Source organism: Myxine glutinosa, chromosome 4 (genome assembly GCF_964187855.1).
Source record: "Myxine glutinosa chromosome 4, kmMyxGlut1.1, whole genome shotgun sequence".
NCBI lineage: Eukaryota > Metazoa > Chordata > Myxini > Myxiniformes > Myxinidae > Myxine > Myxine glutinosa.
The window spans coordinates 129,237,256-129,264,696 of record NC_136264.1 but is presented as its reverse complement, the minus strand read 5'-3'; the positions used below and the strand labels follow the sequence as shown (position 1 = coordinate 129,264,696).

General features: G+C 45.1%; 1 protein-coding gene and 1 long non-coding RNA gene across 11 annotated transcripts in view; one reads left to right on the top strand and one right to left on the bottom strand.

The window, feature by feature from the left end:
• LOC137425199 (kazrin) overlaps positions 1–27,441 on the top strand; it is a 738,641-nt gene that overhangs the window by 693,310 nt on the left and 17,890 nt on the right. For all 10 annotated transcript variants that reach the window (XM_078776419.1, XM_068113383.2, XM_078776417.1 and 7 more), the window contains 4 exons: positions 8,205–8,436; positions 8,699–8,800; positions 11,439–11,605; positions 16,722–16,863. In XM_078776419.1, coding sequence (XP_078632545.1) covers positions 8,205–8,436; positions 8,699–8,800; positions 11,439–11,605; positions 16,722–16,863 — 643 coding nt within the window. The remainder of the gene's footprint in view (positions 1–8,204; positions 8,437–8,698; positions 8,801–11,438; positions 11,606–16,721; positions 16,864–27,441) is intronic.
• The window catches only part of LOC137425201 (uncharacterized), a 48,500-nt gene continuing 38,537 nt past the window's right edge, over positions 17,479–27,441 (bottom strand). Inside the window, exon 3 of the long non-coding RNA XR_010984071.2 lies at positions 17,479–17,608. This is a non-coding gene — a long non-coding RNA (uncharacterized LOC137425201). The remainder of the gene's footprint in view (positions 17,609–27,441) is intronic.

Genomic DNA, 27,441 nt, shown 5'->3' with positions numbered 1-27,441 from the left:
TTATTGCCGCTTCCTCTGGAGATGGTCCGTCAACTCGACAATGCTGTTTGTCATGGAGTGGTGGCTTTACGAAATTACGGCATGAAACAGCGTGCTATTGCTCGGCAGTATGGCATCACTCAAGGTCAGGTGTCAAAGATCCTGAAACGAAATGCTCAGAGGGTTGTCCCTACTCCAATACCGAGGCCAGGACGTCCCCGCAGAACCACAAGGAGGGATGATCGCCAGCTGCACCGGTTAGTCCGCAATGGCCGTACCAAGTGAGCTAATCGGCTTAGGGCTGAGTGGCAGCAACTGACAAATGTGCCTGTATCCAGAAGGCTAGTCAACCAACGACTGGTTCAAGCAGGCGATCGTGCCAGGCGTCCCCTGAGAAAGCCACGCCTGACCAGACAACACCACCAGCGCCGATTGCAGTGGGCCAGAGAGCACCGTCAATGGCAGCCAGGACACTGGAATCACGTGATCTTCAGTGACGAGTCTAGATTTCTGGTCTATCGTCAAGATGGCCGTGTCCGAGTGCGCAGACAAGTGCATGTAGCCTACAACAAAGATTGTATAGTGCCAAGGGTCCAAGCTGGAGGTGGTGGGGTAACCGTTTGGGCTGCTTTTCATGCAGGGGGCAAAACTGACCTGGTTGTTCTGAATGGAAACCTGAACCAGTTCAAGTACAGGGTCATTCTGGAAGAAACATTGCTTCCATTTGCTCGTGCAGCCTTTCGAGGAAACTTTGTCTTCCAAGATGACAATGCACGGCCTCATCGTGCTCGCATGATCCAACACTTTCTTGCTGACCGTGGTGTAGAGCATATGGAGTGGCCTGCCATGTCCCCGGATATGAATCCGATAAAGAACTTGTGGGCAGAATTAATGCATCAAATCGACCACTTGGACCAGCAGCCGACCTCTGTGCGTGAATTGCAGCAGGCTATTGTCACTGCATGGCAAGCGATTCCTGTCCAAACCTTGGCAAATCTCGTGAACAGCATGCCTCAATATGTACGTGCTCTCCTGAATGCTCGTGGGTGTTACACGAAGTGCTGAACTGTAATTTTACTGTCCGTAATCCCAGTCATAATTTAACTTTTGTTTTTGTGAAAAAAATTTTTGGCTAATGTGCAAAATAAAGAGATACTTCTGGAAAACGTACAGAAGTTTAACACAGTACTGTCCGTGAATTGAGTTCGATATCAGTTTACATCACTTTCAAGGATCAATTTATTTGTTTCGAAATGTCAAATGTGGTTTTTGTTTCTTTTAAAGGTCACATTAACAAAATCTAGAATAATTTCAACATAATTCCAATGAACTTTTGGTTGTAAGACATCTTGAAAAGTAAGTTCACCCCCACAAAAAAATATTCCATATAAAATGCCAAGTCTGTATATATATATATATATATATATATATATATATATATATATATATATATATATATATATATATATATATATATATATATATATATATATATATATATATATATATATATATATATATATACATATATATATATACATATATATATATGTATATATATATATATATATATATATATATATATATATATATATATATATATATATATATATATACATACACACACACACACACACACACACACACACACACACACACACACACACACACATACATACATACATACATACATACACACACACACACACACACACACACACACACACATACACACACACATACACACACACACACACACATACACATACACACACACACAGTGCAGCCCGGAAGTATTCAGACCCCTTCACTTTTTTCACATTTTGTTATGTTTCAGCCTTATGCTGTAATCTTTAAATTCATTTTTTTCCCTCATCAATCTACACTCAATACCCCATAATGACAAAGAGAAAACAGGATTTTAGAAAGTTTTGCAAATTTATTTTAAAAAAAAAACTGAAATATCATATTTACATAAGTATTCAGACCCTTTGCTATGACACTTGAAATTTAGCTCAGGTGCCTCCCATTTCTCTTGATCATCTTTGAGATGTTTCTACACCTTGTTGGAGTCCACCTGTGGTAAATTCAATTGATTGGACATTATTTGGAAAGGCACACACCTGTCTATATAAGGTCTCACAGCTGACAATGCATATCAGAGCAAAAACCAAGCCATGAGGTCAAAGGAACTGCCTGCAGAGCTCAGAGACAGGATTGTGTCGAGGCACAGATCTGGGGAAGCCTACAAAAAAAAATTCTGCTGCATTGAAGGTTGTCAAGAGTACAGTGGCCTCCATAATTCTTAAATGGAAGAAGTTTGGAACAACCAGGACTCTTCCTAGAGCTGGCCGCCTGGCTGAACTGAGCAATCAGGGGAGAAGGGCCTTGGTAAGGGAGGTGACCAAGAACCCGATGGTCACTCTGGCTGAGCTCCAGAGATCCTGTGTGGAGATGGGAGAAACTTCCAGAAGGACAACCATCACTGCAACACTCCACCGATCTGGGCTTTATGGCAGAGTGGCCAGACGGAAGCCTCTCCTCAGTGAAAGACACATGAAAGTCCACAGAATCTTGTTTCTCACAGTCTGACAGTCCTTTCGGTGCTTTTTTGGAAACTCCAACCGGGCTTTAACTTGGGTTAACAACTTTAATTAACTTTAATGGTTAACTTTAATGGGTTAACAACTTACAGCTGTTCTTCAGCAATGTAAGTAAATTAAGCCTTGAAAGTTGATGCAAACAATTCCTGCAGGTGTCCCAACCTCTGCTGATGACTTGATTACAAACCCCCTGTCTGTATAAAAGCAGTGTTGGAACAGACTGTTATTACACCCTCTGAAGCATTATTTGGACAATATTGCACTGCAGGAAGTAGTATATTGGAAACTGGAGGAAACTCTGACAGGAAGAGGTGTGGCAGACCCAAAGCCACAACAGAATCAGAAGACAAGTTTCTGAGTCAACAGCTTGCATGATAGGTGGCTCACAGGACAACAGCTTCAAGCACAGCTTAACACTGGTCGAAGTAAGCAAGTCTCAGTTTCAACTGTGAAGAGAAGACTTCGAGCTGCAGGTTTGACAGGTCGAGTGGCAGTAAGAAAGCCATTGCTAAGATGGCAAAATAAGAAAAAGAGGGTTGCCTGGGCTATGAAGCACCGCCAGTGGACTACTGAAGACTGGAAAAAGGTCTTGTGGCCCGATGAATCAAAATTTGAAATCTTTGGTTCATCATGCAGGGTTTTTGTACACCGTCGAGTAGGCGGAAGGATGGTTCCTCAGTGCGTGACACCAACTGTCAAACATGGAGGAGGAAGCGTGATGGTCTGGGGCTCTTTTGCTGGATCCAGAGTTGGTGACTTGCACAGAGTGGCTGGCACCCTGAACCAAAAGGGCTCCCATAGCATTTTGCAGCGCCATGCAATACCCTCTGGTATACGCCGAGTTGGTCAGGGGTTCATCCTACAGCAAGATAATGACCCGAAACACACCTCCAGGCTATGTCAAAACTACCTTCGAGGAAAAGAACAAGACGATAGGCTTCAAATCAAGGAATGGCCAGCACAGTCTCCAGACTTAAACCCCATCGAGCTGGTTTGGGATGAACTGGACAGAAGGGTGAAAGCAAAGCAACCTACAAGTGCAACACATTTGTGGGAACTTCTGCAACAGTGTGGGGAAGAACTTCCCAAACAATATTTGATTTCCATTGTAGAAAGAATGCCACGAGTGTGTTTGGCGGTTATTTCTGCAAAAGGTGGCTACTTTGCCGAGTCAAAAATATAAAAATTAAATTTGGTTGAACAAAATGATTCTATGATTTTTTTAAATCTCCAATTGTTTCTTTGTTCTATGCTTAATTTCAGAGTACATTGAGACATTAAACTGCGTAAATTTCAATAAAAATTGGAAAAATTGAGGTGTTCTAAAACCTTTGACCGGTAGTGTATATATATGTATATACAGACTTGGCATTTAATATGGAATTTTTTTTTTTTTCTTGACTTGGGTTTACTTTCTTAACTCAGTATATCAATCTTGTGAGTTTCTTTTACACTTTGCTGATTTATTTGTTGAAAGAACCATGTCACTGATTGTCTGTCGCAGCAAGAAGTCAACAACAGGATTATATCACAGGTGGCGTGGCAAAATGTACGGACAGGTGCATTTGATGATTGGCTTCACAGTCGGGTATACAAGGGTTGATGCGTTCTGTATTTGTGGAAAACAACTGCTGCATGTCTCCAAAAGTTATTGCCACTTCCTCTGGAGATGGTCCGTCAACTCGACAATGCTGTTTGTCATGGAGTGGTGGCTTTACGAAATTACGGCATGAAACAGCGTGCTATTGCTCGGCAGTATGGCATCACTCAAGGTCAGGTGTCAAAGATCCTGAAACGAAATGCTCAGAGGGGTGTCCCTACTCCAATACCGAGGCCAGGATGTCCCCGCAGAACCACAAGGAGGGATGATCGCCAGCTGCACCGGTTAGTCCGCAATGGCCGTACCAAGTTAGCTAATCGGCTTAGGGATGAGTGGCAGCAACTGACAAATGTGCCTGTATCCAGAAGGCTCGTCAACCAACAACTGTTTCAGGCAGGCTATCGTGCCAGGCGTCCCCTGAGAAAGCCACGCCTGACCAGACAACACCGCCAGCGCCGATTGCAGTGGGCCAGAGAGCACCGTCAATGGCAGCCAGGACGCTGGAATCACGTGATCTTCAGTGACCAGTCTAGATTTCTGTTCTATCGTCAAGATGGCCGCGTCCGAGTGCGCAGACAAGTGCATGAAGCCTACAACAAAGATTGTATAGTGCCAAGAGTCCAAGCTGGAGGTGCTGGGGTGACCGTTTGGGCTGCTTTTCATGCAGGGGGAAAAACTGACCTGGTTGTTCTGAATGGAAACCTGAACCAGTTCAAGTACAGGGCCATTCTGGAAGAAACATTGCTTCCATTTGCTCGTGCAGCCTTTCGAGGAAACTTTGTCTTCCAAAATGACAATGCACGGCCTCATCGTGCTCGCATGATCCAACACTTTCTTGCTGACCGTGGTTTAGAGCATATGGAGTGGCTTGCCATGTCCCCGGATATGAATCCCATAGAGAACTTGTGGGCAGAATTAACGCGCAAATCGACCACTTGGACCAGCAGCCGACCTCTATGCGTGAATTGCAGCAGGCTATTGTCACTGCATGGCAAGCAATTCTTGTCCAAACCTTGGCAAATCTCGTGAAGAGCATGCCTCAACGTGTACGTGCTCTCCTGAATGCTCGTGGGGGTTACACGAAGTACTGAACTGTAACTTTACTGTCCGTAATGCCAGTCGTAATTTAACTTTTGTTTTTGTTGAAATTTTTTTTGGCTAATGTGCAAAATAAAGAGATACTTCTGGAAAACGTACAGAAGTTTATCACAGTACTGTCCATGAATTTAGTTCGATATCAGTTTACATCACTTTCAAGGATCAATTTATTTGTTTTGAAATGTCAAATGTGGTTTTTGTTTCTTTTAAAGGTCACATTAACAAAATCTAGAATAATTTCAACATAATTCCAATGAACTTTTGGTTCTAAGACATCTTGAAAAGTAAGTTCACCCCCACAAAAAAAATAATCCATATTAAATGCCAAGTCTGTATATATATAACAATGAAACAGTTCTGCCCATCACATTATGACAATCCTATTTACCAAAAATGGTTAAAGTTTCACCATCATGCTGAAGGCCCGCTCTAGCTGACGGTATTAGACGAGTACATGCTTACATTTCATCTCCACAATTGAATTTGAGGATAAAAACAGCCAGCTCGCTCCATAATGCGAAACCATGACCACTTATTGTTGCATTAGTTGTTTTATTTTTTTAGAAAAGCAGCATGTAAAAAAAACTTAACAGAAAATATCAAATTCCACAAGAGATACAGTCCGTCAGCAGCAGCAGCAGCAGTTAAATGGTAAGCACAAATGGCCTTTACTTCTGGTTCCATGAGCTTTGGTCGTGCTGATTTTCCCCTCAGCCGACTTCCTCAAAGATAAGTTTTCCCGGCCATTTTTGTCGTGCATTTACTGTTGTTTTGTTATCTCCATGTTTACTGTGTGTTCCCAGTTCGGTTTTGTTTTAAAATTTGTGCGAATTTGTGAGTATTCGTTGGACTTTTCGTACCGGATTATTTGAGGCCTACATTTTCCTAGTTTGTGAACTTTCATTCAATCAATAAATTTCATTTACCTTTCCATTCATTCATTCATTCTTTTCCTAGTTTGTGTCCAGATCCCCTTTTCCCTACCGATGTTCACATGTTGTGCTTCCCTCTCCTGCCCCCTCTTGTCTTCTGCTCCCTTTGTTATATGTTCTGTATGTTAGCTCTTGCACGAGCCTCGACGTAGTCTACAAAAAAGAGCCATTGACACCAAAATTCAAAGTAAATTTGAGGGGTGAGACTCGGGGAAAAGAAATAATTAGTTAAAAAAAACAGGGGAAATGGAACTGGAAAGTAAATGAAAAAGAATATAAATCAGTATGAAGGTGTACATGGTGAAGAAGTTTGTAACTGTGGATTACAGGAGTTTTAGTGGTTTTATGTTGAGAAAGCGGTGACATCTCATAGACCGCCTTACCTGGGAATCGACACCAAAGGAGAACCGGTGCACAAAGAAGGCGTTGGAAATCTTCGCAGATTGACAGTGGGCCTCTTCATTTTCATCGTCGTTTATGATGACCCCAGGGATTGAATTTATATTGAAACATTCCAAAGTAAGCTTGCTAGCTGTTCTCATAAATGTAGTCGACTCGGTGATTTGAAGGGCTTCAGGCAAGCTTCATGCAATGCATTTGTATTCGTTAAGTTGTCAGTATGCCGCATGCACTTTACCATCAGAGCCATCTTTACTTGCTCCGACCCGAAAGCTATGTGTTTCAATTGGACATTCTTGATATATACATTATTGCTTTTGGGTACATTGTGCAGCAAATTTCTGGTGTAAATGGTAGCAGAGTATCCACCACAACCATCGGTCTTGTGATCGTCATCGATGATCAAATTGCCCTTTGGATTACGAACAATCAGCGACATGGTTCTGATGATCATCAATGCAGTGAAATCTGTGCATCCTTCTTTTTCCCCCATTTGAGTGATGCTAATAAAGGCACCGCAGTGTCACTGGAAAGTGGAATCCTGTTGCACCTAAGCCTGGGGGAGGTGGAATTGGAGGTGAGAGAGTGGACGAAGAAGGAAATGCTATTGTAATTTTTAAGTGATTCTTCACCGTTGGGAGATAAGGCCAAAACGATACATAGCGGGATATCTCAAAACGTTATGGATGGATTTGGATGAAACTTGGTGGAAAGATTGTGTGTGTCACAAGGAAGAATCGATTCGATTTTGGTGAAGATTTGAATATGGATTCGGATATGAGAATTATTTAATTTTTTAAGTGATTCTTCACTATTGGGAGATGAGGCCAAAAACGATACATAGCGGGATATCTCAAAACTTTATGGATGGATTTGGATGAAACTTGGTGGAAAGATTGTGTGTGTCACAAGGAAGAATCGATTCGATTTTGGTGAAGATTTGAATATGGATTCGGATATGAGGATTATTTAATTTTTTCAGTGATTCTTTACCATTGAGGTACATGGCCAAAAACGATACATAGCGGGATATCTCAAAAAGTTATGGATGGATTTAGATGAAACTTGGTGGAGATGTTGGGTGTGTCACAAGGAAGAATCGATTCGATTTTGGTGAAGATCTGAATATGGATTCGGATATGAGAATTATTTAATTTTTTAAGTGATTCTTCACTATTGGGAGATGAGGCCAAAAACGATACATAGCGGGATATCTCAAAACTTTATGGATGGATTTGGATGAAACTTGGTGGAGAGGTTTGGTGTGCGACAAGGAAGAATCGATTCGGTTTTGGTGAAGATTTGAATATGGATTTGGATATGAGGATTATTTAATTTTTTCAGTGATTCTTTACCATTGAGGTATATGGCCAACCAGGCAGAAGTATGTTCTCTACCGAGTGCCGTTCTCGTTAAGTTTGTGGTCAGGACAGTTTATTTTTCCAGTGGATTCTGCATTGACTGTGAGTGAACTAAGGTGCAAAGCACCCAAGGTTGTTTCGATTACTGTAATGGTTGTTGATTGTATTGTCGTTCAAGTTTGAAATTCATGGGCAACTTTTCGCTGTAAAATGTTTGCTTTGTGTTGGGCAGCTTATCGCAAGCGGCGGAGCTGGACACGCTGTGGGTGACAACGGTGTGGCTCCCAGAATTGGGCCTTCCCCAGCACGCCCCTGCGTTTCGTGCACAGCTCATAGACGGGCGGCTCCTGCGGACACTCACCCGCCGTGATCTGGAAAAGCAGCTGCACGTGACACGAAGACAGCATCAGCAGAGTGTGCTTTGTGGAATGGTGCTGCTTCGGCGAGTCGGTTTCAACAAGCAGGTCCGTTGGTTTGGTTTCAGGATGGTTTAGCTCATGACTGCCTTGATTTTTCAGTGTTTATTTCCAAGGACTCCAACCCTCCATTTCATTACTAAAAAATTATTGATCACATCCTATTTAGTGATGTTTTTGGGATTTTTTTGATTAGCATGTGCAGGGACATGCTCTTTTTTGCTTATAATTTATTTCTCACAAATTTGAAACCTTTTAATTTGAATAGCCCTTTATGAATCGTGGTGATAAATGAATGAACTCGTGTTAGGTGCTCATTGAAAGGAGGAAGCAGTGTGAGAATGAAGACCACGACATCATCGTGTGGACAAATCAGCGGGTTGTGAAGTGGCTTCGGTCCATTGACCTTCACGTGAGTGTTGTGATGGACTGGACATCCGTTATTTTTATTCTACTGCAATGAGACAGCAAAATTGCAGCTGTGGAAGCACTCACCCATTATCCATCAATCCTCACCTTCCGTAACAAGTCTTTTGGAAAGCCAACAGGGTGCTATCCTTTCCCAGCCAACCTCTTCCCCGAAAAGCCCTTCTGAGACCCCAATTCGGGCATTAGCCTGCCTCGGGCTTATATTTTGGAACCTGTCTTTCCATCCTTCCATCCGTGCATCAGTGCGTCTATCGGCAGCCTCTACTCAGAGATGACTGATCGCATTTCCTTCATAAATTGGCGCATGCATAATGGCTGGGTGTGGGGTAGGTCAAATTATTTTGGGGTCAGAGCCAACTTGGAATTTTGGCAAATAAAAACAAATTATGGGAGAGAATAGTACGAGATTGTATATGCTTTTGGGAACCATTATTTATCGAAATTAACTTTGCCATTTCCACTACCAACACCCAACTTTGAATTACTGTATATATTTATAGACACTTTACCATACTTCTATCTGCATACCACCATTATTTATTTATATTCATTTTATTTTCCCGGTTGCATAAAATTCCCTCATCCTTAAGGAAAGATTCCCCTTAAGGTACACTGTGATTCCTTAGCGAAGGATTTCTTTGAGGGCTGTTGCATAAACAACCCATAGGAAATCCTGAAGTAAGGATTCCCTTAAGGTTGAGGAAATACTTTGAAGCCACTCCTATACTCGGCAACCAATCAGGTTAGAGATAGGAAGAGGTGTCTGAAAGCAAGAACATGTAATGAAAACATAATTTTAAATGACACTTCTAAAATGTTGCATGGGGAACACGTGCTTCCTGATGAAGGTGAAATAAAATGATTGTTGTATAAAATTCATTCAATTGGAATTTTATTACCTTTGCCACTGAAGGAGGATGGAGGTTGTTTTTCACCCCTGTCTGTTTCTTTGTCTGTTTGTGAACAGGATATCTGAAAAATTTGTGGACGGATTGAAACAAAATTTGGTGGAGAGGTTTGGTGTATGACAAGGACGAAATTATTAGATTTTGGTGAAGATTCGGATCCGAGAATTTTTTAAGTGATTCATTACCATTGAAAGATAGGGCGAAAAACGATATATATCATGATACCTTGAAAGGTTATGGGCGGATTCGGCCGAAACTTAGTAGACATGTTGTGTGTGACGAGGACGAATCGATTCGACTTTGCTGAAGATTCAAAGACGGATCCGGATACGAGAGTTTTTAAAATCATAAGTGATTCTTCACCATTGAGTGATGGGGCCAAAAACGATGTATCGCATGATATTTCAAAAGGTTGTGGATGACTTATGACAAAACTAGGTGGAAGAGTTGGATAGGCAACAACAACAAGCCAATTCGATTTAAGTTCAGGTTTGAATCCCGATGTGGCCTAACAGTGGGATACAAAATGTAAACTGTTCAGCCTGGAGGAGGTATGCACTCTACCGAGTGCCGTTCTAGTTGTAAATGCGTTAATCTCTGCAGTAAATGTTTGGAAACTTTCCAATAATGGTGAAGGTGTGAAATTATAAAAGTGAAATATGAGTGTGAAACAACCAGCAAAAGATTCTGGATGTCATGAAAGAGTGAAAATGTAATCCAAGTCACTGTGCCGCCACTCAGAGCGTATTTCGCAATGTACAATCATTTCTCAATTGTGGAAGTGTTGGTCTATCAGCCTCTGGCGTCGCACTGCGCTATTTTGGCCTTTAACTTTTCGGTACTCCTTTGGTGGTACTTGAAGCTCATCTTCTTCTGGGAAGGTTGGTAGCCCACATCTCCGAGCGATAATCGTCCTCTTCGTCACCAATTTCGATGAAGAGTACCATTTGGAAACTCAAAGGTTGGTACTTAAGTATGAGAGGTGTTGGGGGAGGCAGTGCTCCCTTGAGTTTAAGGGAGATTTCAAGGAAAAACTTAAGGAATATTTATGTAATCCTCAATTTAAGGATGTCCTTCAGGGGAAACTTGACGAAATATTTAAGTAAATCCTCAACTCTTTCCTTAAGAATGCTTTATGCAACTGGGCCTGTGTCCTCCTTGAGGACTTGTATTCTTGCTTAGTTTGAAATGTTTAGCCAAGACTGGCTTTGCCCTTCAAAACCAAAACAATTTCAATGACCTTTACAGGTCATTCTTGATGATGAAATCGACCACAAAAGGACAATTTCCAGTTGTGCTCAGTTCCTTTTTATTTGTACGTGTTGGGTTCTGACTTCTGATTTACAGTATACTGTATATTCAGTCAGAGCATAAAATATATTTGGCCGACCTCCCCCACCCTATCTCCTCTCCACCATTCCCCCATATTCCCACAACCCCCGATTCACCATCACCCCACCCACCATTCCTCCTTTCTCTCGTTCCCAGAGAAAGTAGGCATGGTCAAAGATGCCTATACCATCTGCAACGATGTGTGGTGAGGCGCGCAAAGCATGCTTATCCATGCTGGTATTAATATTTTTCTATAGTTACACTATCTCTGCTGGATCCTTTCCCAGCTGCAATATATTATTTTCTGTTAAAAATCCCTTACATCAAGGTGTGCGCAAAATATGATCGCCCACAATGATCATGACATGTCGCTCTACACAGGAGTATGCTGACAATCTGACGAGCAGTGGTGTGCATGGGGCTTTGCTGGTTCTTGAGCCGAGCTTCTCAGCTGAATCCTTGGCCACGGTTCTAGGTATTCCAACCTGTAAGGGGTACCTTCGACGACATCTTGTCGGTGAGCTTCAGATCCTCGTCGGTCCTGCCAGGTAATGTTGGTTCTTTTTTCCTTGAAAACTGACATTGAATACTTTGCAGGAGCAAGGCTCATGGAAGAGCAGGGTAAAACTGACAAGTGGCCAAACATCAAGGGACAGAATGAACAGGAAAAAAGGAGAGGTAGGAGGGGAGGAACACTGAAACAAGCAAGCAAAATAGTTGACTGATGAAAGTTTAATGGGGTAATAAGGATCAAAGGTCAGAATTGAGGATGACAAGATAGCGGTGCATTGTTTCTTTGAAGACCTGAAGGAACGAGTGCGTATGTGGTTCTGGAAGGTGGTTTTATAGGTGGGAGAAGTGAGGAGTAAAAGAGTTGGGGTGTGCAGTTTGCCTGGATTTTGGAGGCCTAACCAGGAGGAGGTTACTGTAAGAATGCATGCATCCTGGAATAGATAGGGAGGGCCAAAGAAGAGCATAATAATACCAATTTTCAAACAAAAAGGGGATACCATGGACTGTGGAAACTACAGAGGAATCAAATTGATGGAGCAATGAAGGGACAGGAGAGGATTGTAGATTAAAAGCTAAAGAGATTGTAAAAAATAGATGAGATGCAGTACAGATTCATGCAAGGAAGGGGGAACAGTGGATGTGATTTTTAACATGAGACAGATTCAGGAAAAGATGCTGCACAGAAATAAGAAGCTATATTGCACATTGAAAGATAGAGAAGACATATTATAGGATCTCAAGAGAAGTGATGTATTGGTGTTTAATGAGAAGGGCGTACCAGAGAGGTTTATTAGAATTGTGATGGAAATGTATAAGGGAGCGAGCACCATGGCAAGGACAGTCAATGGGGCTCACCTGACACTTTAGAGTGGAGTTTTGTCTCCATCAGGCTGAGTCGCTTCCTTTTTGTGATTGTGATGGATGTGCTGAGTGAAAATATCACAGATGGAAAACTGTGAGGGCTCCTCTTTGCAGATGCCCTCATCATAACAGCAGAGTCAAAAGAAGAGCTGCAGAGAAGTGTTGAAATGGCAAGAGAGTTGGCAGGGATGGAGGATTCATACTAAAACCTCAGAAGTTATGATGGGTAGTAACACTAGAGCAGAGAGGGTGAAGATCACGTTTTGGTCAAGATCAACTGAAGAGTTGAAACAAGTGGACAAATTTAAAATATCTTCGCTCGACATGAAAAGAAGAGGGTGCTTGTGAAGCAGAAGTTCAGGACAAAGTATAAGCAACACGGATAAGGTGGAATGGAGGTTAGTGGTGTCGTCTCTGATAAAAGGATACCGCATAAATTGAAGGTAAGAATCTGCAAGACCGTGATCAGCATGGACTTTAAGACTATAATATACGGTGCAAAAACATGGACTTTAAGAAAAAGGAAAATAAGTTGCTAAAGAGGACAGAAATGAGAATGCTTAGGTGGATTCTTAGAGTATCACAAAGAGAGCGGTTGAGAAATAAGGAAATACGCAAGAGAGCTGGAGTTGCATGCATTGCAGAAAATATAGGATAGGCTAGGTGACGGTGGTTTGGGCCAATGAGGAAAAAGAAAGGATGAGGAACCAATTAAGAAAGTATGGAATGAGCCATTTAGATGGAAAAGATCAAGAGGAAGATATAGATTATGGTGGACGGGTGTTGTGGAAAAACGCTTTGAAGGACAAGGGATTGGGAGAATAACATACAAAAGACAGGGGCAAATGGAGAAGGCTGATCTGAGTAGCCACCGCCCAACTGTTGGGATTATGGCTTAAGAAAGAAGAAGAAGAAGGCAAAGAGCAGCGGGAGAAATATTGGAAAGTAGATGTTAGGAAACAGAGAGACATCCGAACTGCCTGCAATGTGGAAGCAACACACCCGAACTTCCACATCATCACGGGAGATACCGATAATTTTGAGAACAATAGATGATTCCACAGAATCCAGGAGATACAGATTTAATGCTGAGGCACCAACCCATAATGGAGATTGGTAATACATTGAGCCAAGGACAAAGGCCTTGTAAGACTATAGGTAGCTCTGGTTTACCAAGTGTGTGACTGACTTTGGATGCCAGTTTTGTAATGCGGTCGGCCCAGGAAATGTCATGGCTGATGGTGAGTCCAAAAGAGAGACACAGAGAGAGACACAGAGAGAGACAGAGAGAGAGAGAGAGAGAGAGAGAGAGAGAGAGAGAGAGAGAGAGAGAGAGAGAGACAGACAGACACAGAGAGAGACACAGAGAGAGACACAGAGAGAGAGAGAGACACAGCTGCTGTCTGGCTAGCAGAGGGATGGGTACTCTAGGACACAATGTGGAGTTGTCTGCAAAAGGGAAGAGATGGTTTCCAGGGCATCAGTGAGGTCATTTTTTATAGATGAGAAACTACGTGATTGGAGAAGGTCAGAAATTCAGGAATTAAGGCGACCTTCTATGCCATAGGGTTGACGAGCAAAGCAGCGTGCCAGCCTGTATTGAGTGCCCGAGAGATGTCCAGGGAGTCGGTTCTAACCTATTGTTTGAGATTGAGAGCCTCCAGCCCTTGCTGAGAGAGGAGCAGAAGCATGTACAGAGTTGAGTGACCAGGATGGAAAAACAATGACAAACGATTGGCAGATACAGTTTCACAAAAGGAAATCCTAGGTTGGGTATATTGGAGGTAAGCAGACAGCACAGTGCCAGGCAGCTAGAGGCAAATCTAGAAGGGATTTAGGATATATTCACATGAGGACAAATTATAAAAGATAGAGTTAAGACTGCACAGGAATTTAATGAGTCTTCACCAAGAATATTATGCATAGTTTTTGTCACCATTTCTGAGGAAGGGCATAGCTATCATAGAGAGGTTTCTGCGCAAAACAATTACAACGACTCTGGGGTTAGCGAGACAAGTTACGAGAAGCGACGAAAAAAGACACCATTTATACATTAACAAGATTGACCGCACTGTGGTCACAACCTGCAACACAAAATATGTTTTTCGCTTCCTCTGTCCATTGTCACCTCCTCGGTCATTTGGAGTACGGGACTTCCATTAACAACACAACAACAACATGCATTTTAAGGCCATTTTCCCTGCTAGAGCGGGGGTTAGCCTTGCGGTCCCCATGAGAATCTTCTCCATTTTGCCCTATTTTCTGCATCTCTCCTTGTTAACCCCCTTGCCCGCATTTCTTCTTCCACCATCTTTAGCCAAGTCTTTCTCGGTCTTCCCCGTCCTCTACTTCCTTCTACATTCATTTCCATCACTCTTCTCAACCAGTCACTTTCATCCTTCCTCAACACATGACCAAACCATCTCAACCTGTTCCTCTTCACAGCATCCATCACCGGCTCTATTCCCATCATCTTTCGCAATTCATCATTTCATGGTTCTCTTTTTGAGGCAATGTTTTCATGGCCGGATGCCCTTCCTGACGCCAACCCTCTTAGTCGCCTCTTACGACACGCAGGGATATGGTGTACCTATTCTAAACCAGGGTACACACTTCCATTAAGCACGAGTGAATTGACTTTAAAAATGTTTTAAGGGCCAATTGGGAAATGCGCATTTAAAACACTCGTAAAAGATGAACAGTGCGATTGGGAAACACACATTTAATGTGCTATTAAAATATTAACTCAAAACCTCTCATCCATGTCAGCCTCCACCACGGTTATATCAGACGAGCTCATTTTTCACATAGTCACAGATTGTTGAACCCAATTTGGGGCTGTTCAAAAATTATGTAACGCTATTTTTTAAATAAAATCTGACACCCCACTCCGCCCCTCCCCCATCTTCCAATCAACACTCGACATCAAACAAAACCAATGGAAATCTGACACAACAAACTCAGGCAGTATATAATCAACAGAGGCCTGTAGGCCTAATGTCTTGGGCCCAACAGAAAACCAAGATGGTGGCCATGTTATTTTGTATGGGTTTCATGGTGGGTGTAGTTGAGCGACAAATGTGGGTGGAGTCCGGCAGTTGTCCGAACAAGTGGAGCACGTTTTTAAAATTGACCCCCAACAAGAACAACAACAACAAGCATGCACAGCTCTTGTAGACCTGCGAAACCATGAAACCCAGTGGCTCAAAACTTTCCATGCATACTAAGAGAGCTCCAAGGGAGTGCATGAATGAAAAGTGGGTGTTTGGATAAATTTAAACACCAATTTTGAAGATAAATAATTAACCAGATTATTAAATGAAAACAAAAACAGGCTTTATCCTCGGTCAGCCCGCTATCTATCGTAGGGGTCTTCATGTTTGTTTCAGCCTGCTCAAAACGCCTTGCATTGGAGCAGGCCACAACAGTTTCTGCACAATAAAGTGCTCAAAATGTTTGTTTTTTTTACTTTCCTCACTCATCATTGAATGTCTGATCTTAGTACTTGCGGTTTGCTGTATACATCACTTATGTAGGTGCTATAGTTTTCAAATTAGGAGCTTGGAGTGATTTTATGCTTTATATGATGTGATTTTCCATGGTGGCCTCTCACAAAATAATTAAAGTATATAATCAAAATCTGTCTTTTGATTTGAGGATCGGAGCTGGTGGACTAAATAACCTGTGAAATAATTGTTGAACATCATGTACTGTACCAATCAGCATCGCTTTTCATGCCATTTTTATGATTCCTATAAATTTTTCCCCATTGTTTCAACAAATACTAACTTGATGGGAGCATTTTTGCCTCCAATATGTTTAGTTCATGGATTAATTTGACAATCAGCTGTTCTGGTAAGGTGTCAGCAAGTGTTTCTACATCTTGGGAACACCGTCCTTTGAGAGGACATTCAGCCAGCTATCCCATCCGTAATCTTGACAAAATAAAACTCCCATTGATGGATTAAGAATTCTGGGTTCAAACTCATCATTATGATTCCAAGTTGAAAATGTCTTGTTGATGTTTTTAAAATAATAAACCCCATAAGTTTCTGCTTTATGTATCCTGGAATCACACATAATGACATGTAGGCAGTGATGGAATTTTTCCCACGTTTGTGTAAATGTCACCATCGTGAAGTATATTTTTGAATTGTGTAATTCATTCCACGATACTGCCAGCAAAACGCTATCCAGTGTCATAATCCTGGCACGCATAGCAACATTGATGACTGCGCTGCCATTGTTGAATCACTCGTGTACACATTGATGTCATTCACGTATGCGCAGGAGCAAGGACGAACGGCAAACAAGCGAGAGGGAGAGGAAGCCCACGGGTTGTGTGGAACCATTTGGACGACAGTTTGTGAGAAGCAACAGCACAGGGAAAATTATTGAGGAAGATGGCAACGTCAGCAATAATGAGGGCAAGGTCTGTTGGCATAGAACCTGATGCTCTTCGCTTTGAGCTGTGGCAACCTTGATAAACGCCGACGAGCTTTGGACTTTGTGACTCAGAAATGCCATTAAAATTTGCCTTGAGCTTGCTATCTTGAAGGTGGCTGGCAAGTATCAACGTCGTTTGTGCTATAACCATGACGTGAAGCATATCAGATTGCTGCAGTCTGTTTTATTTGCCTGCATTAATTTTTTTGCAAAGTGTAACGTTGAATAATATTTATTGAATGTCAAAACAAAAAGCAAACCAGCTGTCATTATATTATTATTTGCTTGATTTGAGCATTTCCTTGTGTGGCCATTTTATTTGAACAGAGCAGGTGGTAAACCTTTACAATGCACTTATCTATATCAAGGGCAGTATTGCATGTGAGGAGGAGTGGGTGATGCAGAACTTTGGATGGCTCAGATAACGAATGAGGGTTTCTCAATACTGTACCAGGCAGCGTCACCTCATAAGGATGTTGATCTATCACGTCATTTACCCCAATTAAATATGGTGCAATACTTGAGCCAATCGTCATGAAGTTGGAAAGAAAAACAAACAAACCACGAGCAGTTATTTCAGATAATTTTATCGAACCAATGTTAGGAGGTAGGCTCACCTCCATGGGAAGGTGAAGTGACGTTTTTGGGTGTGAGCACTGTCGTGAAAATCAAGCACAGACACGACTTGTCCCTTGGGTAGGTTTAATATCATTTAGATCTGTAGTAATATCCTGTAAAATACATTCATGCAACAGACATTAGAATCAGAGTATTACATGGGCAATGTCCGATATCAATAGGTGAAACAAAACAGGCGCAGCATATAGGGGCATACATACCATTCAAACTACAGGACTATGTCACAGTAAGTGCCGCTGGAGTGTCCGTGCCCCGCGGTTGTCCCGGGTCTTATAGACGTCCCTTTTAGTGGGATAAGCGAGCACTCCCTGGGTTCACCTTCGGTATAATTTCACTACAAGCACTCTTGTTTTTGAAGGACTCATGCCTGAAACGTCGCTTCACCTCCTTTCCCATGGTGGTTAGCATTCCTCTTGATATTTCGTTGAGAAAATTCATTATCCTTATTTTGCCACCAATGCAAACCGACTCTAGTCCTTATAAAGACTAGTTTTCCATCATGGTTATTTAATTTATTTATGTAAAAGCATTTCCCCCATTACATTATTGCAACCAGTAGTTTGCAAATTAATTTTTCGATTTTCAAGTGTTAGGCTAAGGTAAGCTTAATTGTCTGCGTTTTGATCCTTGACCCGAAGCATTGTCCTTCATTAGCAGCTGCTGATGCTCAAATCTATTGTCAATTATTGGCAGCTGCTACCAATGACATGATGTTTAAAGAGCAGGTAGCTTTTAGCAAAGGCTGAAACAACAGCAACAATTGGCAGCGCTACGGCTACCTGATAACTGGGGATTCCTGAGCAGGACATTTTAACGCTTAATCACTGAAGAATTAAATGGCAATAATCTAGTTGCTAGGAAGACTAGAGAGAGATTATACTTATAGACGAACGAGTTTCCACTTCTGTGAATGCAACAAACCTGGTCTGAGTTCTGAACTGTGTTTTTGCCCACAAACCTGTTTCCCTTTTCTCCCCTTTCCTCCCCTTACATCCGAGCATGAGCCACAGTAAATCTTGAGAAAAAAGTACATATATATTCTTGCGGTTTTGAGAACCTTCACATGTAAATTTAGTTGTAAATTTCCTTATAAATAACCCCTGTGTACATTTCCCCTTAATTGGCTGTGGAATGAAATAATTGCACCTTAGTTAGTCCACATTGCAACACGTAGCAAATCATAGGCCCTTTCGTAGTTATATCATAATTATGTGTTTCAGGTAAGGCCATGTTTCCAATAGTTGAATCTGCATTGCATCAAACAAATAAGATAGTTCCCCTTTTCAATTTCCCCAAAGCGCCTCTGCCAGCCGCAGCCGCCTTACCGCTCGCTCCAAAACTCCATTGCCCACGAGGCCAGGATCGGGGAAGAAGGGCGTGTCCCCACCTCGTCATACAAGGTGGAGCCAGGGAGCCCTCGTCATCAAGGTGGAGTCAGCCAGCCCTTGCCGACCAACCAAGAATCGGTGGGCATGGCTTGAGAGGGCGGGGGCAGAAAGATCTAGCAGGTTCGAGAGGGTTCAACGGGGCTGGCCATATAACCCGTTGCGCGAAGCCCCCACCGCAGTTCTGTGGAGGGAGGCGCTTGAACAAGTTCGGAGTTCTGTGGAGTGGTGAGCGTGCAAGTGTTTATGAAAACGGCGCTTGAGTGTTGAGCAAGTTACGAGGCCTGAGAGAGACGCGCAACCTGCAGAGGTACGAGAGAGAGACGCTGCTTCAAACAGCCCCGGCCGCGTGAAGCTTTGACGCGCTGCCGCGAGCAACCCCGCCGTGTGAACCAGAGTGCGGGGAGTCGGCGGCCGCTCGCCTCCAGCCCTGCCATTCTGCACGGACCTGAACCTCATCCTTCGGCCAGCCATTCCTGCCTGCAATTCCCCATTCGTGTACGTGAGTTTGTGCTGTCTGTGTTGTCTGGGATTCTATAAGTAAGCCTGTTTAAGAATTGCCCTGTGTATCTTCTTCTTCCTTTTCTGTAAATTACCTTCGTTTCTTCTTCTTCTTTAGTCTTGTATAGGAATTAATAAATATCTGTTCCTCCGTACTCTTCTGGTTTTCATTCTCATCCGATCGTCCTTGTCTTTCCCATGATTGAATACTTGTGGCACGATTTTGGCAGAACCGCTTACAATTGGGTTAGTCAATTGCTAACGGCTCGGATTCCGGATTGCTAAACCGCTCGGCAAATACCATCTTGACCGGGATTCGAGCGGGGCCATCCACCTGCTTTGTGGAGGGGTTGGCGGAGGTGTCCAGGAATCCCTTGACCAATCACCTTGGCCAATCCTATCCCACAGAGGAGCGGGGTGGGTCCAGGAACGGAGACGGCCAGCTTAAAAAGACGAGGGGATTAAACCCCCCTCGGTAATGGGAGTGCCATCGCCCGATTCCGTAACAATTGGTGTCAGGAGTGGGATTTGAGGCCCGAACCAAATTGTTTTTAAAAAACTAAAAATTTGGTCGAAATTACGAGCGGCAGAAATTTCGTGTAATATTCCAAATTAAAGTCGTGCCATGGATAATCAAGGCGATTGGATGCCGGTAGGGGAGGTAGAAGAAGAAGGGTTAGAGGCAGCCCAGGACCCCAGGGAGGAATTGGAGGAGAAACGCGATGAGGATGTGGTAGAGGGGGCGGCAGGCGCACAAAATGGCGGCGTCGCGCATGAGGTTGCAGCAGCACCAAATGGCGCCTCGCACATGGCAGCGAGGACCGAGCCCGCGGTACCAGCGGGTTGGGACCTGCATTTACTCATAGAGCAATTACGAGCATCTGTAGAAATGCAGAGGGCCAAATGAAGGGCAGAAATGGGAGAAGTGGGGGACAAATCCACCCAGGAAATAAAAGGGTTAAAATTAACCCAGGACCCCAGGGAAGGAGAAGCACAATTGGTAATGGAGGGAGCCGATGAGGGCACAGTAGAGGGGGATGCAGAGGGACAAAATGGCGGCGCTTCGCATGCGGCGACGAGGGCAGCGCCCGCTGCGCAAGTAAGGGCTGGGGACATGCAAGCGTTAATGGCACAATTCATGTCGGAAATCAGGCAAATGAATGACAAGACCACCAAAGAAATTCGGGAAGTGAATATTGGCATGAATAAAATGAATGGTAAAATAGATATCCAAGGGGAGCAATTGGGAAACCAAATTGAGGAATTGAAAAAGGAGGTGGGAAATCAAATTGAAGGGTTTAAAACCACAATAGGTGACCAAATAAAAGCATTGGAGAGGGAGGTTGACCGCAGGTTGAGCGGGAGGGGCACACACGACGAGGTAAAGCGGGTTGAGAAGCGCGGGTTGAGCGAGTTGGAGCAAAGCACAGCCGGGTGGACCGGGATAGAAATCGCGACACAGGGTGTGAAAAACCCGACTGCCGTCGAATTGGACAGGGCAAATTCAGGTGCAGCGACGGAAAAAGAATTAATTCAGAATGAATTGGTTATCGGTGAAATTGGGATTGAAGAGACGGCAGAGATAGGAATTAAATTGGAGAGGGAGATGGAATATGTACAATGTCCATGTTCACATCATGATGCCGTGCTTCGTAACCAAAATGAAAGTTTGCAGGTGGTGGAGGAACGAGGAAGAGGAAGCGCCCAGGTGAGTCGGACTGTATATGGCACGAAAGGATTTTTCGTGCGCTTGGGATCGCGAAAGCACCCGGGCATTCGTGGAAGGTCCTTTGTGTGCTGTGTTAAAGCGAATGGCGCGCGTGTGAAGAAAAGGTGTGTGAAGGTGAACGGTGCGCGTGTACGAAGGGCGTCGGAGCACGAGTGTGTTACCGAAAGTGAGGCTGAGTGCACAGCAGAGTGTGAAAGTGAGGATGAGTGCACAACAGAGTGTGAAAGTGAGGATGAGTGCACAACAGAGTGCGAAGTTGAGGATGAGTGCACAACAGAGTGTGGAAGTGAGGATGAGTGCACAACAGAGTGTGAAAGTGAGGATGAGTGCACAAAAGAGTATGTGAGCGTTATGAGTAGACCTGAGTTTGTGCGAGGGGAGGCACGAGCGAGTGCTGTGACAAAGTGTGTGGGATATACGAGCGGCGTTGGAGCGCCGGGTTTGGTGAGTGTGAAAAGGAACGCGTGGTGTGAGCATGTCCGGGGAGCATCGAAGTTAAACGGGACAGTGGTTAGACCGACGTATAACCGACGCGAGCCCTCGGTCCGTGCCGGGCTGTGTGTACTGCGGGAGCCGGCGGGGATCGGTGCCGCGTCCCTCCTGTTCGGAGAGTCGCGCACGATCCGGGCCTGGCCCCGCCCTGCACGGTCGAGTCCGGGCCTTGCTGGGCAAGGCGACCGGCCCGGTTTGAGGGCAGGTAGGAGGGATCGGAGCGGCGCCCCCCCCCCGTCCCCCCCCCCCCCCCCCCCCCCCGTGGTGGCGGCGTTCCACCCGGGCAAGGTTGGCCCATTGCGCTTGGGAGCGAAAGGCCCTGCGTAGGGATGGTGCTTTAAACCTCGGTCCAACCAAACCGCCTCCCTTGAACCGAATGCTGGACGGACCCAACCCACGGTAGACAAACCACCCGCATTCGTTGCTCGGCTTTGCGAAGCCGAGCTTTGAAAATGTCATGACATACCGAGAGGCTCAGATATAGCGGACTGTGATGATGATAGTGTTTGGATTCGAAATTGGGAATAGTAAATTTGATTGGCGAAGATGATTGGCAGTAAAGATTGGCAAGAATTGGATGGGCAAAATTGATAGGGGGAGATGTCCGATGTAGAGGGATGGTAAATCCACCATCCTTCACAACCCCCGGGCACATGAGCTATAGTTTATGGGGTTGTTTTTTTTTTTTTTTTGTATACTGAATCGAGGCTCGTGAAAGAGCTGACATTTACTTCACAAACAAATCAAGCAGACAAACAAAATATATAAAAAGAGGGAGCGGAAGACAAGAGAAGGGGAAGCACACAAACACTTGAGAGCACACAACATTTAAGAGCAGGGAGATGTGTGGGAAGGAGAGGGCTTTGGGGGGAGGAGGCGTGGGAAGGGGGGGGGGTGGGAGAAATATAAAACACAAGGACACCAAGGACTTCCAGGACAGAAGTTGGTATTTCAAAAAAGTGGAATTGGGGTGAAATTAGCGGGGATAGAAAAGATCAAGGTTTTGGATGGGGGAAGATAAGAGATGGTGGTGAACAGCTGTTTTAAAGACCTGGAGGGTGGAGTGGGATTGAAGAGAGTGAGGGAGTTTGTTCCAGAGGCGGGAGAAAAGAGGAATGAAGGAGTGAAGGTGAGCAGAGAGTCTTGATTTTGGCAGTTTAACCATAAGAGGGTTGCAGGCAGATCTTGTGCGACCTGTAGGAATATTTGCGGGACAGAGCCCAGAGAGAGCTGGGGGGGCAAGGCCAGAGAGGAGTCGGTAGAAGACGGAAAGACCATCAACCTGCCTGCGGTGAGTGAGTGAGAGGCCCTTGGAGTTAGCTTCATCGCGGGAGATTCCAATGATTCTCAATGCTTTGGTTTCAACAGCGTGAAGACGAGCTAGGTGTGAGGCAGGAGCACCAGCCCAGAGGGGAGAGCAGTATTCCATTGAGCTGCAGATGAAAGCCTTGTATGTGGTGAGGAGCTCAGGTGTGCCAAGGAAGGACCTCGCACAACGGAGGATGCCCAGTCGGCGACTGGCTTTGGAGGTCAGATTTGAAATGTGGTTTTCCCAGGAAAGATCATGGCAGAAAGTGAGACCCAAAAGCTTGAGTGACAGAACTTCTTGGAGAGGATTATTCAGAAAGTGGATGGGAGGGTTGTCCAGTCGGTCTTTTCAGAGAGACATCGTAAGAGTGTGAGATTTGTCAGCATTGAAAGACATGTTCCACTTGTTTGCCCAGTCTGTGATTTTGTCCAGGTCTGCAGAGAGTGAGGAGGCTGCAGACTCCCGATCTGAGGGATGAAGAATGGAGCGACAGAGAGTAGAGTCATCAGCAAAGAGATAGAGAGGATTTTCAAGAGAGTCAGAGAGATCATTGATGAAGACCAGAAAAAGCACAGGGCCCAGAACACTGCCTTGGGGAACTCCAGCCTGAACAGGAAGAGGAGATGAGAGAAACCCATTCAGGGCCACACGTTGACTACGACTAGAGAGGAAGTGCACCAGCCATGCGTGGAGATTTCCATGGATACCAAAAGAGGAGAGTTTGGTGAGCAGAGCGGGGTGCCAGACCGTATCGAAGGCACGTGATATGTCAAGGGAGACAGCTCTAATTTCCTGTTTGGCATTGAGGACCTCCATCCATTGTTGAGAAAGCAGAAGCAGCATGTCCAGAGTAGAGTGACCAGGTCTGAAACCAAATTGATGATCAGAGATCAAGCCATTGGAGAAGAGGAAAGATTTCATATCTGAAGCAATGATGGATTCCATGACTTTGCTGATAATTGGGAGAAGGCTGATTGGTCTGTAGTTGCTGGGATCTGTTTTTGCACCTTTTTTGTGCAAAGCGGTGATGTTGGCAGATTTCCAAGCAGATGGCAGATGACCTTGAGCAAAAGAGAGGGTGAAGAGAACAGATAGAGGGAGTGAAAGAGCGGAAGAACAGGATTTTAGGACCCGTGGGCTGATGCCGTCAGGTCCAGTTGCAGAATCAGAGTCGAGGGTTGACAGAAACATTTCCACCTTGTCAGGAGGAAAGGACACAGAGTCCAGGAGCAGCTGGGTACGACTGGGTATGGTGGGTACAGAGAGGGATGGGTTTGGGACACAAGATTTAGAGGCAAACACAGAGTTGAGGCATTCAGCTTTTTCACGTGTGGAGTCAGCCGTGTGGCCGTTTGAGGTGAGGGAGGGGATGGAGGGGGAACAAACACCAGAAACAGATTTGACCAGACGCCACCAGGATTTGGAAGAGGGAGACAGATAAGAGAGTTCTGTCCCGAGAACGGAGAGATATTGTTTCCTGGCTCTCCTGGGGGTGGACAGGACACACACTTGTTTCGGGCTTTGTGAAAGGAAATGAGATTTCCTTCCATTGGATTTGCTTTCCAGGAGACGAAAGCAAGTTGTTTCTGGGCAATAGCCTCACCACAAGATCCGTGTACCATGGACGGGAGGAAGGGTATGACAACTGAAGACGAGACGGGATAAATCTGTGCATGAGAGAGAGCAATTTACTTTGGAAGAATTCCCAGGATGAGTTGATGTCAGAGGCGGTAGAGATGGGAGACCAGTCCAGATGATTGATAGCTGCTTGAAGACTGTGCCAGTTGGCCTGAGTGAAATGCCAGACTCGTCGACGCTGAAGAGGCTCTCTGAGAATGGTCAGAGAGATGTCCACTTTAACAAGCACATGATCAGATGAGCCGATTGGAGCAGAAGAAGAGCAGCAGACATTTTCAGGGAAGTTAGTCATAACCAAGTCCAGAAGAGAAGATGCTCCGTTGACTGAGATCCTGGTCGGGAAATTGACAGATTGTGTCAGTCCCAGTGAGTCACAGAAGTCCTTTGCTGAAGAGCCATGGCTGGTGAGAGAGGTACCCACACCCAGCCAACTGGCATGGTGACAATTGAAATCACCACATATGAGGAAGAGAGAGTTGGGATGGGTAGATAGAAGTTGGTCCATATTATCAGACAGCGAGATGTAGATGGAGTCATCACTGTTTGGTGGACGGTACAACACACATATGAACAAAAGGTGGGAGCGAAGGGGAAGCCGTAGCCAAAGGTATACCTGGGGGTGAGGTGGAGAGAGGGCATTGCAGGGCGAGTGAGGAAGAGAGTTTTTTATAAAGATAGCAACGCCCCCTCCAGGACGAGGCTCAGGTCTATCATACCTGCTCAGGTTTGGCAGTGTAAGCTCGCCGAGGGAGGGCTTGGATAATTGTATAGGGACCTAGAGATGACCATAGGTAACTGTAGAGTTAAGTAGCGACATGTACCCGTAGTAGGGGACGTAGGTAGATTAGTTGGTTGATAACGACGAGGGAGCGCAATAATATGAGGGGCGACTGGGAAGCGCGAGTTTTAGAAGGGCACCAGGTAGATCAGATGATGCATTGTGTTTGTGGTTTATTGAATGAGGAATTGGTATGGAAGTTCTTGCTGGTGAGCATGTTGAAATGAGGAATTGAGAGGCAATGCTCGGAGAAGATGTGTGTGTGAGCGTGGGAAAATCTGGGTGCCTGAGGCAATGGTTTGGAGAATGGAAAGTGTATTGAGCAGCGTATGGTGAAAAGTGCGATTGTGAGTTGTATTGAGTGAATGAAGAAGCCTGGGAGGAAAGGAGGGTGCAAGAGCCACCAGGTGTGTGTGGGCACAGGTGTGTGAATCCAGGTGAGGATGGTTGTGGGGAATAAATGGTCTGGAGTAAATGGAGTATGGAATGCATGGAGTGGAGTGAGTATGGTGGAAAACGTGGAGTGGAGTGGTTGGTGCGAAGGGAGTGGATGGGGAGGATGGACCCCTATCACGAATACCCGGGGAGGGTAGTTTAAAAGTAGGTAGAGGGTATAGGTAAATTGTGGTGGATATTGGCATCTGTGGTGCGTGTGGCAGAATGGTGTTTGGATGGGTGCATTAGTGAAGTGGACATGGCTGGGCGTGTGGCCTGTTAGTGTGTGTGGTTAAATGGACACTCCGCCACTGTGAGGATGTCGGCCAGGTGAGGCCGCAGGTGGGCTCTGGGAGCCGGTAGAGTTGTGGATGGGGCCCGAGGATCCAGAGGACGGACCCGGGTAGCCCTGTGCCAGAGGGCACCGAGGGGGTAAGTGCCAGGGAGGGCCTTCCCCCAGTTAGATAGGTTAGGTTAAGGAGCAGGTAAGCTAGGAGGCAACTGCAGTGGCGAAGGTGTGCAGGTGAGTAGACCTGCTGGGAGAGCCACACGACTCAGCCCAGAAATTGTGCGAAGGCACAGGGAGTTGAATCGGGGGAGTGCGACCCCAAATTTGAGAGCGCCACAGTATGTGCAGTGGGAGTTCGGTTTTTAGAAACGCATAGTGTAAGACGGCCAATGGTTTTGCAGGGAAAGACCCCGGGTAGTGTAAAGTGTGTTAATGTCATTTAGAGGATAGCTAGGATTGAAATCTCCTCGCACCATCTGCATCCACTCACCTGAGGTGACGACGGTGCTCCACACCATGCCATGGTTGTTTTTTTGTTTTTTTTGCAAATGTTTTTGGGAATGTGAGATGCATCATGACGTGGGTGCGACATTGTGTTGTTATTCCATCTCTTCCTCCTTAAGAGGGATTGATGATGAATTGGTGATGGCAAATTTGGTTAGACATTGGGATTGGTATGAATTTGGATTAGGGTAGATATGGGGAAGACGTGACGATAGAGACGAATTGTAAATTGTTTTGTAAATACGGGGTAAGGGGCAAGGGTAGAGTCGGTGAATGGTGGGGTACGTTAGGGACGAGCTTTCTCCGCTCGCTCTCCAGACGCGCCTCACTCTGCATTGCCTTTGTTGATGTGTACCCTTGCGCCCTTGCCCTCGCTGACTCTGCTTTGTCTTCCTCCCCCCTCCCCCCCCCCCCCCCACATGGACCGTGCTCTCTGGGCACTGAGGGAAAGCGTGCGGGAGCCGCAATTGTGTGCCCGAGCCCCCGCTGCCAGCTGCCTGGATCGATGCACCACTTTATGGACCGCACGTCTTGCGGCCATGCACCACCATGTGGACCACCGTTCTGTGGCCGAGCACCATACTGATGGACCCCACGTTTTGGGGCATGACCCCTCTGCTGGGACCGGCCGCGATGGCCCAGGAAAGTTTGCTTGCGGACCACGGAGAGGTGGCCCCCTTTTTGCCCTACAGGTGGACCACCCATAGTTGGCCCCTGTGGGCCATAAATAAAAATGGACACGTTTTGTGCTTTTTATTATTGTTATTATTGCAAATAGGCAGCAAGCCACGAAGAAGAACAACATCTGGAAGAGACATCGGACCAGCAGAGCAGGAGCAGAAACCAGCGGAAACAACAGCAAGAC